Source organism: Lepisosteus oculatus, chromosome 9 (assembly GCF_040954835.1).
Source record: "Lepisosteus oculatus isolate fLepOcu1 chromosome 9, fLepOcu1.hap2, whole genome shotgun sequence".
NCBI classification, from domain to species: domain Eukaryota; kingdom Metazoa; phylum Chordata; class Actinopteri; order Semionotiformes; family Lepisosteidae; genus Lepisosteus; species Lepisosteus oculatus.
Window position 1 is genome coordinate 35460348 of NC_090704.1, and position 23475 is coordinate 35483822.

The window sequence follows — 23475 nt, forward strand, 5'->3', positions numbered from 1 at the left end:
AGTGCCTTTGAGGACTTTGAATACTTGAATCAGTAATCTTCTCTCTTCAAGACTAAAAAGGCCCAGTTCCTTCAGCCTGTCAGTGTAGGACAGTGCCTTTAGCACCGAAACTCATCTGGTTGCTCCTCTCTGGATGGTTACCAGAGCAGCAATATATTTTCTACAACATGGTGATCAAAACTGTACATAATATTCTAAATGGGGCTTTATTAGTTCATTGAACATAACGTCCCCTAATTTCAGTTTCAATTCTACACTTTTAACTATACATCTTAACATTTTGTTTGCCTTTTTATTGCTTCCCCATATTGTCTAGGAGATGTAAATACAGTGCATGTGTACCCATAAACAACTAAGTCACTTTCATACAAAGCTCACCATTTCCCATTTTTTATTTATCATTTGTTTTCACTACCTGCGTGTAAATCCCTGCTTGTCCACGTTAAATGTCACCTGCCCAGTCCTGAATTTTGACTGAATATATTTGATTTTCTACTTCTACTGTGCTTCTTAATCCTCCCGTTTTGTTATCATCTGGACACCTGGCTGTTTTATTAAATATAACAGTATGGGTTGTTTTAGGACACCTGCTACTCTTTCTGCAAAGAAGTACCTGTTATTATCAATGCTAATGACACCTCCCCTCAAATTCCAGTTGTGACATGTGATCCTGTCCTGACTTTGATCTATCCTCCTCCTAAACACTCTATCCAATTCAGGGTCGCAGGTTTTCTGGAGCCCATTCTGGCAGGATACACCCTGGGTGGGACACCAGTCCATCACAGGCCACACACAGATACATAAAGCACACACTCACTCAGTCACTCCGGGGCCAATTTTTCCAGAAGCCTATTAACCTACTAGTACGTCTTTGGATTGTGGGAGGAAGTCAAAACACCTGGAGGAAGCCCACATGAACATGGGGTGAACATACTAACTCTGTAGATAGCACCCCAAGAACTGTACCCAGGGAGTGCCTGTGAGGAAGCAACACTAACCACTGCACCAGCTGGTTGTCCTGTGTATTATGTAATAATTGAACAGCATATTGTGTAATAATTGTATGTTGTAAACCACCAATAGCCTTACTGATTGTCATATTGAAAGTAATTTTACCTCTGCTTTAAGGGTAACAACAGAAGCCAAAATACACATACAGTAATGTTGAAGGTAAAGTAGCAGTCTTACTTACGCATCTACTTATATTAACAGGATAGACACCAACAAGCTGGTTAAAGGCAAACACAGCAGAAGGAACGACAGGAAAGTCAGTGAAAATCAGAACTGTTTTTTACTTAGACACAGTGAGGATAATAGCTAGACAGACAGCCTAGGTGCCCTGAAACAGTTACTTCTTTTGTAAATTTAGAAAGTAACCCCTTGTACAAGTAACTTGTAATTGTAAAGAATTATGGTTTTGAAAAGTAATTTTTTCCAACACTGTATTTGACGCGTCTCTATACAATCCCAACAACTGGCACTGTAGATGCTGGCGACCTTGCAAAACAAAAAAATGATAGCATGAGAGAAATGATACACAGTAAGATGATGTAGAATATACACCCGGATTTCTTGCGCAGTAGATTTCACGTATAACCGTAGTTTTTCTATACAGAAACGAAGCCGAACGTCCGTGCCGATTACTATTATAAACCGTGGTAACGAAGTTCAGGAACAGCAGTGCCACAGCTTCCGAGAGTGGTCGTATATTGATTGCTCACCTAGGTGGCACCGCTAAGAGCGGGTCTCTCGACTTACCTTGGAGGTGCCGTCCGAGTTCGCTTCCACCCTCTTGGCGAGCTGCATCATCTGCCACATGTCGCTGACGGGCGTGCTGCCGGGGCCGGAGCGGGTGAGGAGGTCGGCGCCGGTGGGCAGCTGGCTCAGGACGGCCATCTGCCTTTCGATGTCCCGCAGCTTGTCCTCCATGTGATGGTAGGGGCTGGGTTTCTCTCGGACGTGCGGCGGCTGCCGGGACGGTGCCTGGGGCTCCTCGTCTCTCCACTCCGCTGTCACATCCTCAATCTTCAGGTGGCGCAGAATTGCATGCAGGAGGGCGTGCAGGGCGTTGAAATTGACGGCACCAACTTCTGGGCTACCAATGGCCAAGTTGGCCAAGTCAAAAAGACTTACCACCGCAGCCATGACCGGTCTTTCTTCTGTGATTATATATATATTAGTAAAAATGGAAAAAAAAGAGTAGTAGAATTTTAGTAGCTCAGACCCATTCTTTTCAGGTAGTTTTGGCTTTAGTTCTACATGGCTGCAAAAAAATAGCTGCTAAATTAGTTGATTAAAAATAAAGGATATTTTCCTTATTTTCTCTGTATTTAATTAAATTAACTATGCCGTATCAAATAATCTTAGTTATTAAAAACGCGCTGCCGATGAAAGAGATTGTATTTATATATTCCAAATAGATTTTTATATAATTTAAATTACAGGTGACATTTGAAAAGCCAATAACTGTAGCTATGCGACCTGTAGAGTTACTAATCACGCCTGTGACGGCTCCAGCTTTGCTTTAATTATGGCCAAGTTTTTTCAACCTACCCAGTCGATGACCACGCCTACGCTTACCGTGGATTGGTCGTAACAATAGATGTAAATTCTTTACATCTATTCTGTTGGATATACAACCTGTCAATCAACTCTAAAGCCCATCCATGATTGTTGAGTCATAGCGTTTGAAGTAACTAAGCAACAGCCGCTGTTACCCCACGTCCATGTGGGTTCGGGGTTAGTTCCCAGAGCACGGGGCAGGAAGAATTCTCTTATTCATAATTCTGCATATAGCACTTTGAATCTCATTATGATATATCTTTGTCGTGATGAACGTTTCAACACTATAGTAAAAAATTAACATAAACTTCTTCATAAGTGAGCGGTTTCCGTATTTATAATTATAGCAAACTCTCAATTGTATTGTACAGAGCACACAGACATCGGGCAGTTCAGTGTATGGAGCCCGGAAGGGGTCATCGGTAGGAGAGAAAAAAGTTATATCGAGGGAACGATTTACGTTTTCTTTAATCCATGCGCACGAAATAACGTTTTCTAACTCTTTCCTTCGCAAGGACAGGTGAGGCATTAGCAGTGAAAGAGAGGTGCAGTCTAAACTAGTAGTTCAAGAGTACAGTAGCTACAATGCCCTAATAACTCATCCCCAAACCAAAATAAAACTTAATCACTTCATCTTTATACTTTCTCCTAATCTACAGCATTGTCAGAGAGTTAGGCTTTATTGTACTAATATAAAGACGCGATAACGTTTTAACTAGCGTTTGATAAAGTTATTGTTAGGAACCGTGGATAATGCTGGCGTTTTAGAAGCTTTCTATGTGCGTGCAACTATCGTGACAAAAAGAAAACGGGGGAGTTAAACAACATTATTTCGTGCGCACGAATGACAGAAAACGAGGGAACGACTTATTTATTTCGAATTGTAAATCGTTTCCTCGATATTACCTTTTTTCCTACTAAGGGCCCCTCCCGGGCTCCGTTACAGAGGCCCTTTTCAGTATCATAAAATAATAAGGGATCTGCTGTTTGCAATTACAGACTTTTTGCAGCCTGTTCCGTTTGATGTTATCTTCACCAAGATTTTTTTAGCACAGGTTCAAGTGAACCCGTGTAACGTTTACCGCTTCAAAATTTTCCAAATAAGCATCGGCACAAAAGACAGATTTTAGCGTCTTTTAAAATGGACCATCTGTATATTTACAGATTTCTTCCTATATACATTTATTCTGGTAGGGCATTCTTGAGTTGATCCGAATGTGTCCATATACCGAACACTGCAGTGCAACTGATTACAGGCAAAAAGAAAACACCTGTCTGGAGGTCTGAGGGGGAAGAGACTGAAATCCCGCGTCGTCGTCTTCAAAATCGCTCCTCTATGACCTCGGGGTGGAGATGAAGGGGCTGGGTGGGCGCAATTCTCTAAACAGCGCTGTTATCAGGGGTAGCAGGTATACAAGAAGGACAGAGGCAGGACTTGAAAATAATACACAAGTTACAAAAGTAGCCAACCTTAGGGAGGAAATGAATTGGTCAAGAATCAGCGACTCTTTCAGATAGAACTAAGGGCGGGATTTATTTGTATTGAAAGTATGAAGCCAAAGAAGGATAAAACAGGTTAAAAACAGAAAGCAGCAAAACTGAGATAATTCTCATATACTTTACATTCAAGTATCATATTAGACACGTTTAAATAATGATATACTGTAAAACAATAGGAGCCGCTCTCAATATCCCACAAGCACTTAAATGCCAGTGTAAATACCTAGTTCGAGCGGCACCTGCGGGGAAACTGTTGAAGTAACATCAGAGCTCAATGGTCTTTCCTGAACTAGCCGTGCATTCCACATGCCAAGGAAATGGTCACTAGGTGAAATGGACATTCAGCGATTCATGATCAACATCGCTTTAATGTATTAAAGTGCGCTTGAACATTAAATGTCACCTTGTATCCGCAGAACATGACGGTCTGGAGAAATGGATTTTCATACCCATTGATTATTCAGAAACCAAAGGTTATAAAGAACTGTGCTGTCTTTACCTTGTGTCAAGTAGGGATGTTAATAAGTAGTGTGATGGTGTTCCTATAATACATACGTCTGCTGTGCTGTTACCAGGGTGCTCTTTGAGGCTTTGCTACAAACGTTCTTGCTTTCTAATTTGCCCCTCATCACAATGGACATCCTAATTAATCGGGAGGAGAGAATCCTTCTATGACTGTCTTAATTTCATCGTTCTCAAAGTTTTTGCAGCAATAGTTCCATTTTTACCCCTCATTAAACTTGATCAAAGTAATCATATTCAGAAAAGACCTGCTTGCCATGAAAACCCCGACAATTACCACTTCTGAGCTCTGTGATCCCGGGTTCGACTTGAGTCTTTATCTCTAGCTGAGCAATACCGAAGGTAGGATGTGATTAGTCCACCAGGGCTCTCTCCAATTCTCGGCGACACAGCGCCCCTTGTGGTCTACTAGGTTATTGCAGGCATATGCCACTGCTGGTCCTGGTTCACATCGTGAAGACCTGAAGACTTCAAAACGCGCGATTCCAAATCTGGTAGGTATAACAAAAATACCGAGCGATTCAACATAAAAACTATACCCACGATTTCTGTTTCTCAAGCTTCCTGTTGCAAAGCTTTATTCTTCATCGAATGCATTTATCTTACAAACACTGTAGTGAATACAGTACCGTATTTATCTTAAAGGAATCCTGGAAGAAAGTTATGTGATCAAAGGATTTGTGAAATAGAATATAGCACAAGGGCACTATAGACTCCATTTTGAAACACTAATGCGATTAAATTCCCATTCCCATTAAATCCTATAGTGATTGAAGCACCTCAGTGTTTTGAATACAGGGACCTATATTTCCCTGTTTACCACTATTTCCATTTAACTGGCACAGTTGCTGTCTGGACCATGCTTTCATAGCTGTGTTTAGAAACGTAGACACTCTGCACCTTTAAACATAAAAACGAGAAAAATATCTGAACCCATTGCAAGAGGAACTGCAGCTCCAAACATCAGCATGTCACAGCTGGGAAGGCAGTGTTAAAGAAGCATGGGGGAGATCAAAAAGGATTTTCTCTTGCAAATGGAGAACATGGGGGACAGTGTTTGGAGAATGAACCCCAGGGGTGGAGCACACCTCAGTGTTCGTGGAGTCCTGTCATGGAGTCCATTGTAAGTATCCCTTTCACAATGTACATCTCTGGCGGATACTGCTTCTGTGTGCATTTTTTCCCTGCTCTGAAAGGAAGTGGTCCTGCCCCTATTCCATGCGTGTAGGATGATGGAGTTTGCTCCTGTGCACTTATGCACCACCATGCACTGCATTCACAATTATCAACAGGAGAACACGACCTACAGGGCAGGAGTAAGCACTGATATTTAGGTTAAATCAGATGCATTCTTGTTCAATTAATTAGGACCAGCTTTTCATATATGACAACCTCGACAGTGGTAATTAAATAAGATTTCCTTTTTAGTACAGTACAGGCCTAGTCTGAAGTTTATTTCAGTCTAGGGGTGTCCAGTCCTGGTCCTGGAGGGCCGGTGTGTCTGTAGTTTTTCCAGGTCTCTTTAAAGCAGCAGAACCTACAGCGCTGGAAGAGGGTGTTAAACTGGTCACTTAAGTCAATAATAAGGTGATTCAGGTCACTGAGAGTCCATCTGGAGAGACACTGACTTCCAGGACCAGGAATGGGGTTCCCTGATCTCTGGGGAAAATGTGTCATATGTTCTTGCTGCTATTTGTCCATCTACCTCAAAAACAAAAACATTTTTTACCCTGAGAAAAAAATCCCAAAAGTCAAAACTGAGTTGGAAAATATGTCCAGGATACAAAGTGATATGAAAACCTAGGAGGACTGATACTTAAGTAATGGCACTTTTATGTCAGGCAGCCATAAAATTTTTAACTCCAAACAGAGAAGTCCAGCATCACGTTTTGAAACCGAAGCCTCTGGCAAGGATGCTGGTAGGACAACACCAACCTTCCTCCTAATCAATAAATCAACAACATGCATGCATCTGCGTTTTTTTTAAACAAAGGGGTAACAACATAGAAGGGCAACAGCAAAGACTCCCCAAAGTGCAACACTTCAGTCCATTATAGGCAATATGAGCAAACAGACTCTTGGTCAAACTAATGACAGAGCAGCAGAGCAGTATATTTGACAATCAGCAGAACTTAATAAAGGTTACAAATGAGAGGGCACCACTCTGCCCATTTAGCTCATTTGGGTACCAGCGGTTGAGTGATCCGGTCATGTCTTGTAAGACGCTAAGGTATAATCTTCAAAAACATGGCTTTCAGGGTGGCACATTACTTTAAACCTGGGATAATATCTGATCACATCTGTCATTGCAAATTTTCTATAGGGTAGAAGTTTGACATGAGTTGATGTATTTAAGAGCTGCATAAAACCTACAATGGAGAACCTACTATGCATTGGGAGAATGTCAGAATCCTGGCTTCTCTGTCAGGAGCTTCCACATCATTTAGAGGCTGCCAAGATTTCTAGGTTGTAAGCCATCACTAAAACATGTCCACGATAGCTATGAACAGTGCAACTCCAAATGATTGTTGTTTTTTGTTTTTTACAGTGAAATGCTTTCACTACCTGCAACAATCAAAGTCCATTTCTCTTCTTGCTTTTACAGTTCTTCACCCACAGCTGCATTTCAGACAGTTAAAATCCTTATTACGTGTACATCGTGTGTTTTGCAACATGGCTCAGATAACTGGTGGAAGTTTAAAAAAAAAGGAACATCCAAACCGATGAATAAAAATGAATAAAAAAATATCTGTGTAAATATTTAAAATTTGAAGTACATTGAATCACCAAAATGGATGAATATTCAGTATTTTATGTGCAATTTCCCAATTTTCCACTTGTGATGGCTGTTTTTCATTTCTTTGTATATAGCATATATGGTAGAGAGAGAGAACGATTCTATCATTTCCCCCTTTGAATAAAACTGCTAATATTTGCTTCACTGCTGTTGCTGTCCTTTTTTTCTCAAGCCAGACTGATCTGTGGTAAAAAGAAGTTTTCTTTAAACTTTACACAGACTTATTCCTAACATAGCGCCTGAGCTCATTTCACATATTTAGCAGAACTGAAGCCAGACTGTCACTGCTGTCCCATGCAAGTCGATTAAACCAGCTTGGAAAATTCCACTCTTCAGTGCAGAAGAAACATCCTCTTTCAGATCAGGAAAGAAGGTGAAGGACTTGCGAGGACCCTTGGGTTCCAGTGTGAAGCCTCCTCTGGCAGCAGCACTGAAGAACGGGGAGCTCCAGGGGGCAGGAGGCCAGGCGGGGTGGGAGTAGTGGGCAGAAGATATCTGTTGATGGATGGCCCCCCAGGACTGATCAGGACCGGTCTGCCACCCCACTTACCAGTACGCCCCGCTCCGCCCCTCCCCCCTCCGGTCAGATACTGTCATAGTCAGAGTCACGCCGCTTGGACACGGACACCCACTCCGCCATGAAGAAGGTCAGGGTCCCGAAGAAGCCGGCCAGCACCATGATGAGCAGCTGCCACTGCAGGAGGAGGTAGTTGCTGTAGAAGAAGGCCACCGCCGCGCTGATGGACTGCAACACAGGCGGGAGAGTCTGGAGTCACGGCACAGTTACAGCAGACGGGCCGCGCACAGCTCCCTCCCCCAGCCGAGATCCGGCCTCCTCCCGGCCCCCAGACCGCCCAGCCCCCTCCGACATGAACAAAATCCCCTCCGCCAAACAGGTCAGATGCCTATCAGGGGAGGATACGGGACGCAGGCGAACAACACCGGTCCCAGCAGATCGCTCCAAACTCAATTACCCAACACTTTCGTCTCAACCACTTGAGCTAGTGATCTGTCCAATTAAATCGTTTAGAGATTATTTTGGAATGAGAAACCTCCAGCTCTCAAGGACCACAGCTGACTAAGCCAACTCATCAAAACACACATTTTGCAAACTGATAATTGAGAGGTGACCTACAGTATAAGATGTGCTGGAATAAATCTCAAGGACCATGACTGGCCACGCCTGCTATAGACACGCATGTTCCCTGTGATACGCTCTTGTTAATACGAGAACACAACGGACCTTATATAGACCTTACATTTTCACAAAACCTGTGACGTAGGCAGATACTTTACTATTCTTTTGATCCACATGCCAAAGAGTCCAAATAATCCAATTACAATAAAAACAGTGCAATCAAACTTTAAATCAAACTTCTGGGCTATTGTCTCCAAAGGGGCTTTGTCGTTTTCTGAAATCTGAATATCATTTAAAGGAAACGCATCAAAATTCAGATCCAAACGCACATTGGAAATGCAGACATTGTAAATGTCCTTCAGCCTCGAGACCTTGTTGATAACACAATTCATAAAAACAGGGCTATAGTAGCACAGATGTTTCAGTGCAATAAACAGGGATTACAAATAACTGCAATGGTTCCTGCAATCTCCTGCTATGCATGGCTTCTTTCTATGCTTTGGGATTGACTATCAGACATAAAGGATGTGACAAATACTCCGGCATGGAGACATGTCTGATGAGAGAGGATCACCTGTACAAATTTGAAGACGGCAAAGGCTGGGGCGCTGTCCTCAGGGAACGTGAATCCCACGATGCTCAGCAGCTGGGTGTTGAAGCAGCTGTCCCCCAAACCCAGCAGAAAACTGCACAGCAATGCCACTTCCTTACTGAAATCACAGCACAGCACAGTCAGGGACAACCCTGGGATTCATCTCAGGATATGTTGCGGTATCCCAGGGATCTGGGCGCTTGAGATCTCAGGATAAGTGCATTGAAATATTGCCACATTTATTGTTTGAGAATTGTTCTACAATTACCTCGGGGTTAAGAAGGCCTGCAGATTTGTTCCCTCCTCGGGGGCAATGGGCGCATCGCTGGCGATGTTCAAGAAGATCAGGTAGAAAGCCAGGTAGTGGGTGAACAAGCCCAGCAGGACCACTGGATTCCTCCCAAATCGGTTGCTCTTGTTCAGCATCCCAAAGACACTACCTCCTAATCAGATGCCGCAAAAGGACAGTGAGGTAGGAGGAAATGGACCAAGAAGCCCTTTTTCACTGTCATTAAAATGCACACTCATTCCAGACGATGGTATGAGTGAGGGCGGGACAGAAGATTTGGATTTGCTATGCTGTGCTTCTACTCCAGTAAAGACAGAGTGAGAATAATTTCCTCTTAAATAAACAGTGGCACAGGTCTTTTATCTGCTAGACACAATGAGCCGTCATAAATCCGTCCATCTATTTTCTTGTCAATTCAAGGCCGTGGGGGAGCTGAAGCCTACCCCAGTAAGCAACGGGTACATGTTGGATGCAATGCCAATTTATCACAGGGCACACACAGATGCAAAGAAGCACACACTCACACCAGGGCCAGTTTTCCCAGAAGCCAATTCATTTACCAGTATGGCTACGGACTGCGGGAGGAAACCGGACCACCCACAGGAAGCCCACGCAGACACGGGGAAACCATACAAAGTTTATGCAGAGAGCGCCCAGGAATTGAACCACAGGGCCCCAGCACTGCGAGGCAGCAATGCTAACCACTGTCACAAATGCTATCATACATCCAACATTTAACATTTTTTATCCCACGAAGTGCTTGAGAGGTGCTCAGACACTTCCTTCGTGTTTCTCTGGTGGCCTCTGCAGACTCACCCAGTATCTCCCCCACGCCGATGAAAATGCCAGAGAGGCCGATGAGACCCTTGGCGTCCTCCCCAAAGCGAGTCATGGCGCCGATGCAGGTCCCATAGACACCGCTGTAGAACGTCAGCTCCAGGCCTGCAGGGGTACAGGGGTGGGGTGCAGCTGAGGTTACAGACTAGTGGAACAAGATGTGTGCTGTCTGTCCCCACGAATGACCAGGAGGTAAGGAAAAGTGGCATAGGCACAGATAACCAGACAAAAGAGTGATGGACCGAAGTATCAAAGAAAGCCTAAAGCTCTGCAAAACTTGTCTTTTTGTTAGGAAATTCTTACATCTACAAATGTACGACATCCAAGATCAAAATTACTTTAATTGTTTCCATTCATCGCCTTATGCTAATCACTGCGCCACTATGTTAAGATACAGAAAATGTTGAAATGTATGGGCTTACAAACTATATACTACTTTGCAAAAGAAGCAATCAGGTGTTTTCTTTTTGTACAGTGAAAAACGTCATTTACAAATTCTTCACATTTGACTAAGCAGTCAATCTGAACTGTAGAAAAAGCCAGTCCATCAAATTGATCAAATATAATTAACTCAGTCAGCTATTCCTTATCATTTAAATGATTTGTTCCTCTCCACATATGCATAAAGCTAAAAAGCCTACTGTACTTTCTGTACCTCAAATTACAGATTAAGAATACAAGATTAAGAATAAACAAAATGGGTAAAATTTCAGATGAACACAACAGAATTGTGTCTTTGAGCAAAGGAGGAAAAAGCAGGTGGAAAGAACAAAACAATGCAGATTATTTAAGAGGTTTGGACAGCATTATAAATATGTTCCCTAGTAATTATATGTTTTTTTTTCTTTTTTACCACATGGCACAAGCTAAATGAATGGACAAAGGTATGCTGCATTTAAAAGCTGACAGCACTTAAAATGACCAGCTGGGCAAAGCTTGTGCTTGTGTTTCAGATGCAAAATGCCCTTTCCAAATCTTTGATCTTGTTCTTGGAGAAAATTGTTTAACCGTGTACTCAAGCCGAAATGTAAACTGGAAGGCATGGAGGCCTTGAGGATCTAGAGCTTGACCAAGCCCTGGTTTAATGTGAAAAATAGGTCTTTCACACAGACTAGTGTCCTGAGCTCTTAATGGAAGGCAGTGAGTTGTGAAGCCCTGCTCATACCTGTGTATGCGATGGAGGCACTTAGCAACAGCATCTCCTTGGTACAAAACAGCTTCATAGCTTTCTCTGCAGAAGGAGCAAAAGATACCTGTTAGTGGGCTTTGAGGTTCAACCACAAAGTCTTCCCCTGGTACCCCACCTCCAGAAACTGGCACAAGTCACCACGTGTTCAACCGATCCCACCCTTCCTCCCCACTAAAAGAAGTAAAAGAAGAGTGAAAGAAGTTCCATCTGCTCATGCAAATCCAAACAGGCTAAAACACCTCCCCTTCATGAGTCCCATTCAGACTGAAACCTCAGTACTGTGTAATGGAGCTGCAGTTACTGATCACTTACTGAAAGCTTCCAGAGCCTGAGAGCATAGCCCTTGAGGTGACCTACAAAAAGAAAATGCAATGTTATTTTACAAATATTAACTCCGTCCGACAGTTCTGAAGCCCTTATTTCATGATCCAACTTAGATCCATCCATCCATCCCTTTTCTATCCACCTTCCAATTCAGGGCCGTGGGGGAGCCGGAGCCTATCCCAGCAAGCAACGGCACAAGGCGGGATACACCCTGGACTGGCATTTCACCATCGCAGTACAGACAGACACAAACACACTCACACCAGGACCCATTTTCCCAGAAGCCAATCAACCTACAATTATGTCTTTGGGCTGCAGAAGGAAAATGAAGCACCTGGAGGAAATCTACACAAACACGGATAGTAGACAAACTCCATACAGACTAGAATCACAGGTCTGGAATTTAATTCCCAGCACTGCTAACTGTGCCAATTTATAATGTATTGTACACTATTAATGTTGCCCACAAAGGGTCTGTGTACACCAAGCACCAACACCAAGTTCTGCTCCTCCTGAAGTGGACCCACGTAAGGCTCAAGTCCCGGCCAGCTTCTCTGAAGGCTGAGACGTGTGGTTTTGAATGCGCAGAAGATGGTCCATTAGTTTGAAATGTCAAGAGATGTTCTTGACAGGGGCAGGATTCAACTCACGGCTCAGAGCTCTTGTCAGAGACCCCGTCGGGTGGCAGGAGCGATTCGGACGCCTCGGAGACGCCCGCGTTGGGGTCGGGCTTTCTGATGAGAAAGAACAGGAAGCTGCCCACTAGGCTGATGACAGTCAGGGAGATGAAGACCGTCCGGCGATCCTTGTCTGAGGGAGCAGAAGAAAGAAATGTAAATAGTGAGGCTGCACTACCTACAGGGACTGCTTAAAAATTTCATTTATATAGTACAAACCACACCCCTTTTGTAACATCATCATCACTTTCAATAACCACTTATTCAATTTAATGTCATGGTGCCCTGGAGCTTATCCCCGAAAAGCATTGGGTGCAAGGTGGGATACACCCTGGACAGGACGCCAGTCCATCACGGGAAACACAGAGACACACACACACACTCACACCTGGGCCGATTATTTTACAGAAGCCATATATTCTAAAAATCGATCACTAGAGCTGAACTGATCACTTCTTCATCCTTGACTTCTCACTGTCTAATTTATAGTGCATCTGAGGGCCACATGTGTCAGAACAACCTGTCTCCACAAAAGAGTTTAACACTTCCTTGTTAAATCTCTGGGACTTTCAGTCCCCTCCTGGAAATGTTAAACCAACATTATTTTTTAGGAGCTCTTACAACTGCCAATGCACTGTTTTCTTCTGGTGTGAGAGGCAGGTGTAAATGTATTAAGGTGATAAATATTTTATGACTGTGCCTCTTTTGAAGTCTTCTTAATTCACTCAAGATTCAGCAGTCTCTGAGGACAGGGGAGAAGGCAAAAAATCTAGGGCCTTCAGGCGGAATTTTGGAATCCAGCACAGCATCTTCTGAGGCTTTATCGTTAGCTTTATTTTGGGAATACAGTAATGATTTTTCTTCCCTTAATTCAGTCCTAAAGAATTTGTTTCTTTATTTGTTGAAACAAAAATGCAAGCAACATCATTTACAATTCCTTTTTTACAACCTGTATTCAATCCTCATTGATTCCTGGGTGTGAAAGTCAGTGTAATTTTGTTTTACATGGGGGGGGGGGGTAAATCTAAAGAATACTAATAATAATAATCAATAAAAAAGAGTGGCTTGTGTTCTGCCTACATACCTGATATGTGGACTTTGCCATGCCAAGCAAAATATATATACAGGTTCCCAAAGAACAAGCTGAAAGAGAAGAGTTTGTATTGTTCACCTTAAAATAAAGCTGAGCACCTAAATAAAAGGCATACGTTTATTCATCGGCCCTTCAGGCTTAGTCAAATATATTGAGAAAGCAATCTTGCTTAATGATGAAGATGCCAGTAAACAACCCCCATATATAAAAGAGGCCCTAGAAAACATATGGAAATTGTTAATAAAACAATGGTATAAACACATTGAGAAGAGACAGTATGGAATATTAATTTACTGATATTCTTTGAAACAGAGTTACAAACAAACAAAATGTGTCTGTGAAGATGTGGATTTCTCCTGTTATTCATACAGTACATTCATCCTGTCATTCACACATGATGGAGAAAGATAGCATTTTCATCATGTGTAGTCATGTTCATACAACCTTATGATCAACTGATTGAATTGATTGAATCTTATGATCAAATGAACTGCCAAAAAACACTGAGGTCACCTGCACTGCAGCAAAGCCCAGAAGATTCCACTGTTTCTCCCAATGGTGTGCTCTGTGGAGTTGATTGTCAGGAGGTTACCCTGGGCAGTCCATAACACTGATGGGGGAGAGAATGCAAGATCAGGGAGACCAAACCAGTATCATATATATACAGAAGCCTGTCTACCCACAATACTTCATCATGCTGTCTGCATACCACTCCAGTAAATTAAGTATTCATTCATTCTTTTGCCCATCCATTCAGGGCAATATTCAAAACCTTTTCTTTGCTCCTCAGCTAGATTTACTCCCCTTTCACTGAGAGTGACTACAAATGTTGTTTACAGGTAGTTATACAATATCACTTAAGAGCTTTCTAGCAAACAGAATTGGTGAAGCAATGTTTGTGCTGTAGGAAATGGATTTTAAAACTCCCCATTACTGCAGTATTTCATGAGATAGCATTTTGAGATTGAAAAGGCCCCATTAAAAGCTTGCAGAAACTCTTGAAGGTTACAATAACACAAAAGGGTATGAACAGATGCCTGTATAGGTTTCTAAGCAACACTTCAACTGCAGCAGGGGGGCTTCAGACAACACTGTGATAGAACCATGAGGTGATACGGAAGTGGAATGTTTTCCTCTCTCCTCGGGAAACCACATTATCCTCCTCTGTGAGCTCAAGAACCAAGGTCAGACTAGAACCCCAGTCCCTGGAGCGCCTGGGCTCCACCGCTGTGCTTAGTGTGGCAGGCTAAATTCAACTGGGAACAATGCATACGTGCATTTAAATCCGAGAACACCAGGCGGGTAGTACTTTACGCACAGAGTTGGGGAGGTATAGAGCAAGCCCTCAGGCAAGAGATACAAGAGCATACGAACACTTACCACTAGATTCTTCAATAGCTCCTACCCACAAGCAGTGCGATTGGAGAACACATTTAGCCATGTCCCTCGGACCACACCTACACCATCTACCTCATTAGAATTTCTTATTTATTGCACATCTGCAGCCATTGTTTACATGTCTGCATTGTTTACATTCAAACTGTTTATTTCTTTACTTGTACATTGTCTACTGTTTGTTTGTATAATGTCTTGATGCACAGTCTGCACCTTGTGTTTTTACACTTTTTTAACAAACCGAGAGACTTTCTGTAAGTAAGAATTCCATTGTACCAGTACATGTACCAGTTACATATGGCAACCAAGTTCAAGTTCAAGCTAACCAGCCATGTTGTTAAAGTTGAAACCCTAACTTCTTTTCTACCAACTATCAAAAGTGCCAGATGGGCCAAAGAGCCTCATCTTATTTGTAACATCTGGGTTCTGAAGCTTGTTCAGCATCTCCAGTATGCCACTGCTTTACTACCCACAGGCATTTCATGACATGAGCTCGAACCCAAGATGTACACTTAGACTGTGGAGCCTGAACTGCATGCCAAACAAGCGCTTTTAAATGGTTGAGCCACTCTGGGTTGCCCTGCGTGCCTTTCCAGGCATGAAGTCAAACCTTGGACATCAAACTTCCCCACTGGCTGCTGCACGAGGAGAGGATTACTGGAAAAGGCACAGACATACCCCCTTACCTGCGGCCGCTATTCCGACAAGCACAGAGGCCATGTAAAAAGACCAGGTCAGGGGATAGATGAACACTGCAATATAACCACTGAGGGCAGGGGAAGAAAGCACATAAGGTTAGAAGAAATAGCACAACAGGGCTATATATCATACTGTCAAGGGGTGGCACCTTATCAATAAACCAAGGAAGTCCTGGCTAACATTTCAATAAAAATAACAATACATTGAAGTCTGGTTTCTGGTTAGCTTGTTTTCAAAGAGCCATAAATCATTGGGATTTACAACAGTTCAGTTAGTCATCTACAATGGTCTATTTAGAAATGAAATAGCATGGTTATGTACAGGATAGTAGTAATAAGTATTATTATAGTACTAGTACAAGTATAGTATTAATAAGAACCAATAGTATTACATCTTTAAACATTTATACAAGGCGAGAAACACGATGAAACACAGGTCTCTCTCCCCCTTGCAAAATTATTTTAACTTTGATTCAAAAGCTGCCTGCAGAAAGAAATTTAGAAGCCTATTCCCTGTATCTGATGAATACAAACATATTCTCTGAAAAATTTAGTTAAACACATATTGCTCATTAAAATAAACTTGTCAATGATGCCTTCTAATTGTACCGATCTTTGCTACATCGCAAATTATTATTTTTTTCAGGAAGGAAATAAAATGTCTACAGTAGGCTGTGGTACAAGTTGTACTGATGAAGCAGGAAAGCAAACATATACTTAAATTTTCTCTCTGTATGTCTGTCTATGCAACAATGCTCAAAGTTAAGAAGCACACGGCGTGAGCTGGCAAACAGTATCTGCTGCTTACAGAACCTTGTGTACAAGAGCAAGCTCTCGTGTCCTTTCATTAACTGAGTGGAATACATGGGCTGAATGAGCTCTTCTCATTTGCAAACTTTCATATTTCCATCTCAGCTTCAAACTTAACTGACCAACTACTGTTTCAACTTTGGTTTCGGGAAAACTCCCCCCACCAGATTTCTTTCACATACAGAAGACATATTATCTCACTTCAGGGAAAAAGAAATCCTGCAGTCAAAGCCAATAGAGGAGCTAAATGAAAGCTCGGGCTGGAGCTATTCCACAACTAAACCATATGGCCGTACAGCACATACAACAACGAAGAGCCCTGAGCTCTCCGCAATGTGGCAACATCCCACGACCCCTCACTCTCTGGTGGTACAGCATGCACACACAATCATTTTAAGGAACATGTGCCAAACACAGTGTCATCAACGTAAATAGTAACGCAAATATGGTTAGGTATATTATAACTAATAAGTACTAAAAATTGTTAAGAATAATCAAGTTCTAAAGCTGACAGGGTTCGTTACTGCATATTAATCAACAATGCAAATGTGAAATCAGTCTGGTCAGGAGGCAGAAAAATTACGTCTTTTAGCATTTACTCTGAACTTTGGTTTCACACCTTCAGGGAAAACTACCAAAGTGGGGATGTGTTTCAATATGCCAGGGTACGAGATTGGACACCAATCAAGGCCTGTTGACCTAGGTAGAAGGACTATTCTTGTCATAAGAAAAAGTCACCTTATCCAATTAAAGCTCAACCCCCCCAATAATCTTTGAGACAAAGCCCAGCTTACCTGTACACCAGGCCGCTGACGAACATAGACAGCTGAGGCCCCACCACAGCCACCACGGAGGGAGCGATCAAGTTGGATGCAGAGAAAACGCCATAGATGATGGCCATGCTGTGAGGAAGCAGAGACAGTGAAGTGTACATATTGTAGAGTGCAGTGGGCCTGCCTGATAAGTGGTTTCCCTGCACTTTTTAACACTGAAAGCAGATCTGCAAGAGATTTTAATGAAAAGGCATATGCTACAATTCCGACACCCAAGAAAATAATTCCTTAAACAAATACTTCATGAGAAGACCATATGATGCTAATAAACAGTGGAGAGCTGACCAGTACTATGGACTCCAGCCCACGGGGTTGTGGGTTCAAATGTGTGGGTGGTGTAATTCACTCACATTGCTCCAGGACAGCTATGGGTCTCCATGTATGAGAATGTATTCCCAAGAGGAATTAATAAGGAATTAATTAATATTGTATATCTGACAATTACAGTGAACTGTTAAATTTATTCTGAGAGAGCATCCTAGAAGATGGCTGTTAAGGCCAGAATGTACAATGAGGTCACATTTCTATTCTTTGCAGGCAGGGATACGCAACAAGTCATAGGGAATTTGAAACTACAGCAGTCAATTACTAGACCGATACAGTCACTGACTTATCACATGTGCGGTTCAGGGACAAAGCCAGGGCTGGGGGCATTCCACCCAGCCAACAGGGGTAGTTAGCATAACTTTGTGGGAACCCACTATTATTTCCACTCATCCATCTATCTTCTCACCACCAATAAAAGGTTGTGATGGAGCTGGAGCCTATCCCAGCAAGCAAAGGGAAGCTAGTCGGTCGCAGGGCACACACAGACACAGAGACACCCACACTCACAAGTCAATTAACCTGCCAGTATGTCTCTGAACTGTGGGAGGAAAGCGGAGCAGCCAGTGGACACCCACGTGAACCCAGGGAGAACACAGAAACGCCACAGATCGCACCCCAAGCATTGAACCCAAGGCCTCAGCATATAACACATTAATTAACTACCCGTTGCAAAAAAGCTAGTATTTCTTAATGTCTGCCCAATGTGGATTTTTAAAGTATCTTTCATTTTTCGGGGTGGGGTGGGGACTAAAATGTTGACATATTTTGCTTTCTGAATTATCCAAAAATGGCAACCCACTGGAATTGTCTCTTGTATTACCTAAGTGCATTTCAACAGGTGACAAAAACATGTGAACTAAAATATTTCGAAATGGACTGTTTTTGTCTTCTACTCTTGTGTTAAAAACAAGGTCACAGTTTGAAACGTGGATTTCACATTTTGCTTGGATCACAGTATTTCAGTAGGGCTCCTACATTTCTGCTGAAAGCAACAGTGTATTTTCATCACATGGCGGTCATGAGACACACAGGAAGTGTAATGTGTCCCCTGCGAAAACAGGTTCAGCCTGCTTGAGAGCAATTGGCAGCCTTTAATGGAAGACTGACATAAATGAAACACACCCTTTGAGGAAGCTCACCTGACCTGTGAGCTCTGTTCAAAGGTTGAGACCCACAAACTCTGGCTAGGGGATTTAATAAGTCAGTCAAGCTTTAAAAAATTTGTTTCATCCATCCATCCATTTTCTTACTGCTTTATCCAATATTGGATCGCAGGGGAGCTGGAGTCTATCCCAGCAAGAAATGAGAGCAAGGTGGGACTGAGACCCTGGCAGGACTGTCCAGAAGCCAATTAACCCACCAATCTGTCCATGAACTGTAGGATGAAACCAGAGCACCCAGAGGAAACCTACATAAACATGGGGAGAACATACAAACTCCACACGGATAGCACCATAGGGATTTGAACCCAGGGCCCCAGTGCTGTGAGGCAACAAGTTTAACATTTATACCATTTGTACTAATCTGACATAAATGATGTGAACAGCTCCCGTAACAAGCAGAATTGAAGGCCGGCCTACAGCAGTAAAGAAAGATAAAACAGTCCAAGGTCCTGTTATGAATGCAGATCAAACAGCTATTAACTAAGAAACAAAAAGGAATACCTTGTATATCCGCTGCCATGGAACTCGGAGCTGTTAAAATTCTTTATTACCGTTTGCTGCAAAGATAGAAAAAAAATATTTACAAATAGAAGACCCTCTTAGGTTATATCTGCTGCTATAATTCAGAGAAGCTCCGAGTCAGCTCTCACCCACCCCAGAGCTTAGTCTGCCTCCAGTGAGCTCTGTCTGCGTCAGTGCTAATTCATCAGCAGCTATTGTTGAATATCAAGCTAAATGGCCGACCACAGGCCTCTGCCAGTCCCTGCTAGGAAGCGATATGACTCATCGCTGGAGCTATTTGAAAAACAATACGCTCCTCTGCAACCTAAAAGACTACTGTCTCGTCCCAAATTAGCCCACATTGCTGAAATGACCAATTCTGCATTAAAACGATGTAAGTGGAAAAACTGTTAACACAACAACAAAAAAAAATCCAGTTTAGGAACCAGTCCTGAAAATAGCAAATGCATGTGAAGCACGGTCACAAGGCAAGTGCAGTACGTCTCTATTTGCAAATGTATAATCTACACGTTATATTCCTGATTTTCTGCTGTAGCAAAGATTAGTTTTGCATGTGCCATAGCATTAATACTATTGGCTGTCTTTTCTTACAGATGGTGTGCACAAAGACTTTGGCCCAAGGACACACGGGTAACATACTACTGTATATCTACATGGATTTTACACAAAGTGTGTAAATGAATTTCTGAAGGCAAGACTATTTTCTCTGCCAAGCCATGCTGTAAAATAAATGTACACTCTTGGTTCTAAATTTATGTATTAACCAATTGCTTGCAGAAAACATATGTAAGGGCTGCAAAACAAATTGGCTCTTAATGTTTCAGCATTTGCTTCAGTACCTCTTCTTGAAATGCAGTCTGCCTGATGTATTACTTCATCAGAGATGTTGCCTAATTTCAGAAGGGCATATTTACACTATCTGATCAGAGGAATCATCACTACTGAAAAGTATTTGAATTCACATCAAGTATCTAACAGCACATCTTTCCTACTTGTCCAGAATCTCTTAAAAACAAAGGAGGATACACTAAACACCTAGTTCAGGTAAGACACCTTCCTTACTGGTTATATTGGATTTTAGGAGTTGGATTATTATCTGTACTCAATGGCAATCTGATGGAAAGCCTAACTAGACTAAAGGCTCTGTGAGTGTAGGAGTTTCTTTTCTCCTTGTGACAGTAAGACTTTATTTTAAGCAACTAGACTGTAAAGTTTGAAACATCAGCTGTTCTGAACCGAGGAGCTCCCTCAGGCTGACATGAGTGGACACAAAAATATAGCGGCGTGTAAAAATCAACATTGCCCCTCAGTAAAACATCTCCGACGTCAGGTCTGTTTCTGGGTTTTTGATCTGAAGTTCGGCGTTTAGTTTGGAAATAGTTATATATTTGGTTTAGTGAATGAATTACTAAACATAGTGGTGGCTGGGATAGCGTCTCGCTGCCAAAGACTAAAAAAACGTTGAAGAAAAGGTGTTGCTGATTCTACAATAGCGATCTTGAGATCCTTTACCCGTGAGTGACAAGGACGTGGATCAACTAACTTACCTCCACATTGCCGCAGGTTTGAAAGGCGGTAAACATAAACATAAACCCGAACCCCAAGATGACGATATTAAGAAGCATCTTTTTATCCGGACCCATCTCGCGATCTTGTCCTTGTACCCAGCGAAGGGACCTCGGCAAATCCTACAGGGTGAAAGACAGCAATCAGTAGTTATGTGCCTCAGAGTTCGTGTCGTTCACAGGTATGTACACCCTGAAACAACCACACAGCTGTACCAGGAAATCACTAGTTTCACCGCAATAGGGGCATATTATACTCATCGTGCGTTTGCTTGAAATCACCTCTACCTCCTGAGATATGAATTAATAATACGGTTGCGAAAGCATACCTCCGGATAATATCTATGCGGCGTTACGGGACGGGCGTGGATGTCCGCAGTTCAGCTTTTCGTACTGCTGGTAACCATTCTGAAATCGTCTCAGCCCAGACGAAGAGTCAGATGATCTATCCGTAGCTACGGTTTTCCGTCGGGCATGGAAACTATAATCCGCCGGTAATAAAGTACTGCAATTTACTGTGTGTGCAAGACCGAGACTGATGAGTTGTCATGTGAGGAGCTCAGCTGATCTGCGAGACCGCAGCAAAGAGGCTTCTGGGATGTGTAGTTTTTTTAATTTACCTCCCGCTGAGCTGCGGCCGCAATCGAGTTATAAAGAAACAACCAGAGAAATTCTGGTTTCCGCCCAGGCCACAGAACTGAAACTGCATTAACAAGAGATTTAAATGATATTCTTTTAGCAACTGACGCAGGGAATCCAACAGTGCTCCTAGATTTTAGTGCTGCCTTTGACACAGTTGACCATTGTATTTTGCTACACGGGCTTGAGTCTGAGGGTTGGCCTATGTCCTTAAGTGGTTTACCTCCTATTTAACTAACCTTTCACTATGTTAAAACATCTAATATTTTTACTGCTTTATCACTGTCACCAGTCAAATTTGGGGTACCACAGGGATCAGTGCTCTGACCAGTATTGTTCTCTCTGTACGTTGCCACTAGGTAGGATAATACGAAAGCATAATATTACCTTTCATTCCTATGCTACACTAAAATATACATTTTTAATTTACACCTAATGACAACTTGTCAATTGTCACTTTAGCTAATTGCATTAAGTGAAGTCTTGGATGTGTGAAAACTTTTTGTCACTCAGCTCTGATAAAACTGAGTTTCTGTTGTTTGTGGGCTACTGCTGTTGTTTGGATAAGACTGCTATAACCTCAGCACTCAACTCTGAGGGTTTAAAACTTTGCCTCAAAGATTCGGCACGTAAGGCTCTCATTTAACTCTCATGTTAATGCAGTATCGAAGGTGTGCTTCCTATAGGTAAGAAAGATTGCAAAACTAAGGTATTTCCAAGACACAGAGAAACTAATACATGTTTTTGTATACAGCAGATTAGATTAGTGTAATGCCCTACTATCAGGGATCACCTATCGAACTTTCCATACCTTACAGCGAATTCAAAACTCAGCAGCTAGAATTGTTACTAGTAGTAAAAAGTATGGCCACATAACAACTATACTTAGCTCTCTCCATTGGCTTCCTGTCAGGTACAGGACAGACTTCCAATTTATTTTACTTACTTATAAGGCTCTCAGAGGTCAGGCACCTGTCTATTTAGTGGAGCTGATTAATGTATACAATCCAAGTTGCCCACTTAGATCGCAGAATGCAGGTCTTCTTTTTATTCCACATATTAATAAAAAAACAGCTGGCAGTAAAGCCTTTAGCTACAAGGACCCTAGTTTATGGAATAGTCTGCCTGCCTACGTACGGGATGCCAGGTGAATCAAAGGATTTAAATCCAGATTGAAAACCTATTTTCAAACTATCCTATTCTCCTCCCCATATGTCCAGATGGCACCCTGACTGGGCATCATCTGAGTTGGATGCTGCATCACCGCCATGGATCCAAGAAGGACATTGCGATTTGCTGGTCTACAGAGATCTGCATGGAGTACTGACACACATTGAAAGTTGATTATAAATGACAAATTCTTCAATGTATTTGGACATTTTTCAGTTATAAAAAATGCTAATTAAGTGCCTATCTTAAGTGCTCACTATCACTATCACTTATCATTTTTAGTCCTGAGTTAGGGTGATGCAAACTCCAAGTCTGTCATAGGCTGGAGTGAAACTGAAAATGGTGCTCTGGAGTTGTTAATGTATTATGTGTTGTCTTAGTAGCAATCAAGGATAGAGTGTCTGTCCCTTATTGTCAGGAAGACTGTCACTGCTTTTTCGCTAGCCAGAGCCGGACATTGGACACATATGCTAGTCTGTATCTGTAGGAATTGAATGTCTGTATTTAATCATGGAAATGAAACGTGTACATGAATCTACATGAATGTTTATGAGATAAAATAACCCAACTAAATATCAAGTAGAGTAATACGCCTATATAAAATTGTGCTGTCAGGTTGTGTGATTCAGAGTTCAAAATAATACATCAGCCCTTAACTACAGAAACTGATTGAATATCACATGCAATTAAAACATTTTTACAGTTTTCTTATTCTTTAAATTATTTAATGTGTTAACATTTTTAAAGAGGAGAATAACCAATAATCGCTTAAACTGGTGTGTGCTCCATTCTATCAAAAAAGAAAGAACAGAATCAAACGGGACACACACATT

At 42.2% G+C, this 23475-nt stretch overlaps 2 protein-coding genes across 5 annotated transcripts in view; both read right to left on the reverse strand.

Annotated features, from left to right (window-relative positions):
- LOC102689331 (glutamine-rich protein 2) overlaps positions 1-2539 on the reverse strand; it is a 32873-nt gene extending 30334 nt beyond the window's left edge. For 3 of the 4 annotated variants that reach the window (XM_069194464.1, XM_069194462.1, XM_069194463.1), the window contains exon 1: positions 1759-2507. In XM_069194464.1, coding sequence (XP_069050565.1) covers positions 1759-2145 — 387 coding nt within the window. In that variant the 5' untranslated portion in view covers positions 2146-2507. Of the gene's footprint in view, positions 1-1758 lie in introns of all 4 variants that reach the window. The other variant, XM_069194461.1, reaches the window with a different exon arrangement.
- A 1538-nt stretch (positions 2540-4077) lies between these two features.
- mfsd11 (major facilitator superfamily domain containing 11) lies at positions 4078-20911 on the reverse strand. Its single transcript, XM_006635098.3, has 13 exons — positions 20816-20911; positions 19248-19303; positions 17218-17325; positions 15602-15681; positions 14034-14130; positions 13512-13570; positions 12401-12560; positions 11739-11779; positions 11403-11468; positions 10217-10342; positions 9380-9554; positions 9094-9229; positions 4078-8126 (listed from the first exon to the last, which is right to left on the reverse strand). The coding sequence occupies exons 1-13, from the start codon at positions 20909-20911 to the stop codon at positions 7965-7967; spliced, it is 1362 nt and encodes a 453-aa protein (XP_006635161.1). The 3' UTR covers positions 4078-7964.
- Positions 20912-23475: the final 2564 nt, after the last annotated feature.

Bases quoted from the DNA above. Each gene is read 5' to 3' on its own strand.
- mfsd11 (XM_006635098.3), bottom strand. From the start codon at position 20,911: ATGGGTCCGGATAAAAAGATGCTTCTTAATATCGTCATCTTGGGGTTC. The intron at 19,304-20,815 runs GTAAGTTAGTTG...CTATCTTTGCAG, and splicing joins AAACCTGCGGCAATGTGGAG to CAAACGGTAATAAAGAATTT. The intron at 11,469-11,738 runs GTAAGTGATCAG...CTCCTTCTGCAG, and splicing joins TCAGGCTCTGGAAGCTTTCA to AGAAAGCTATGAAGCTGTTT.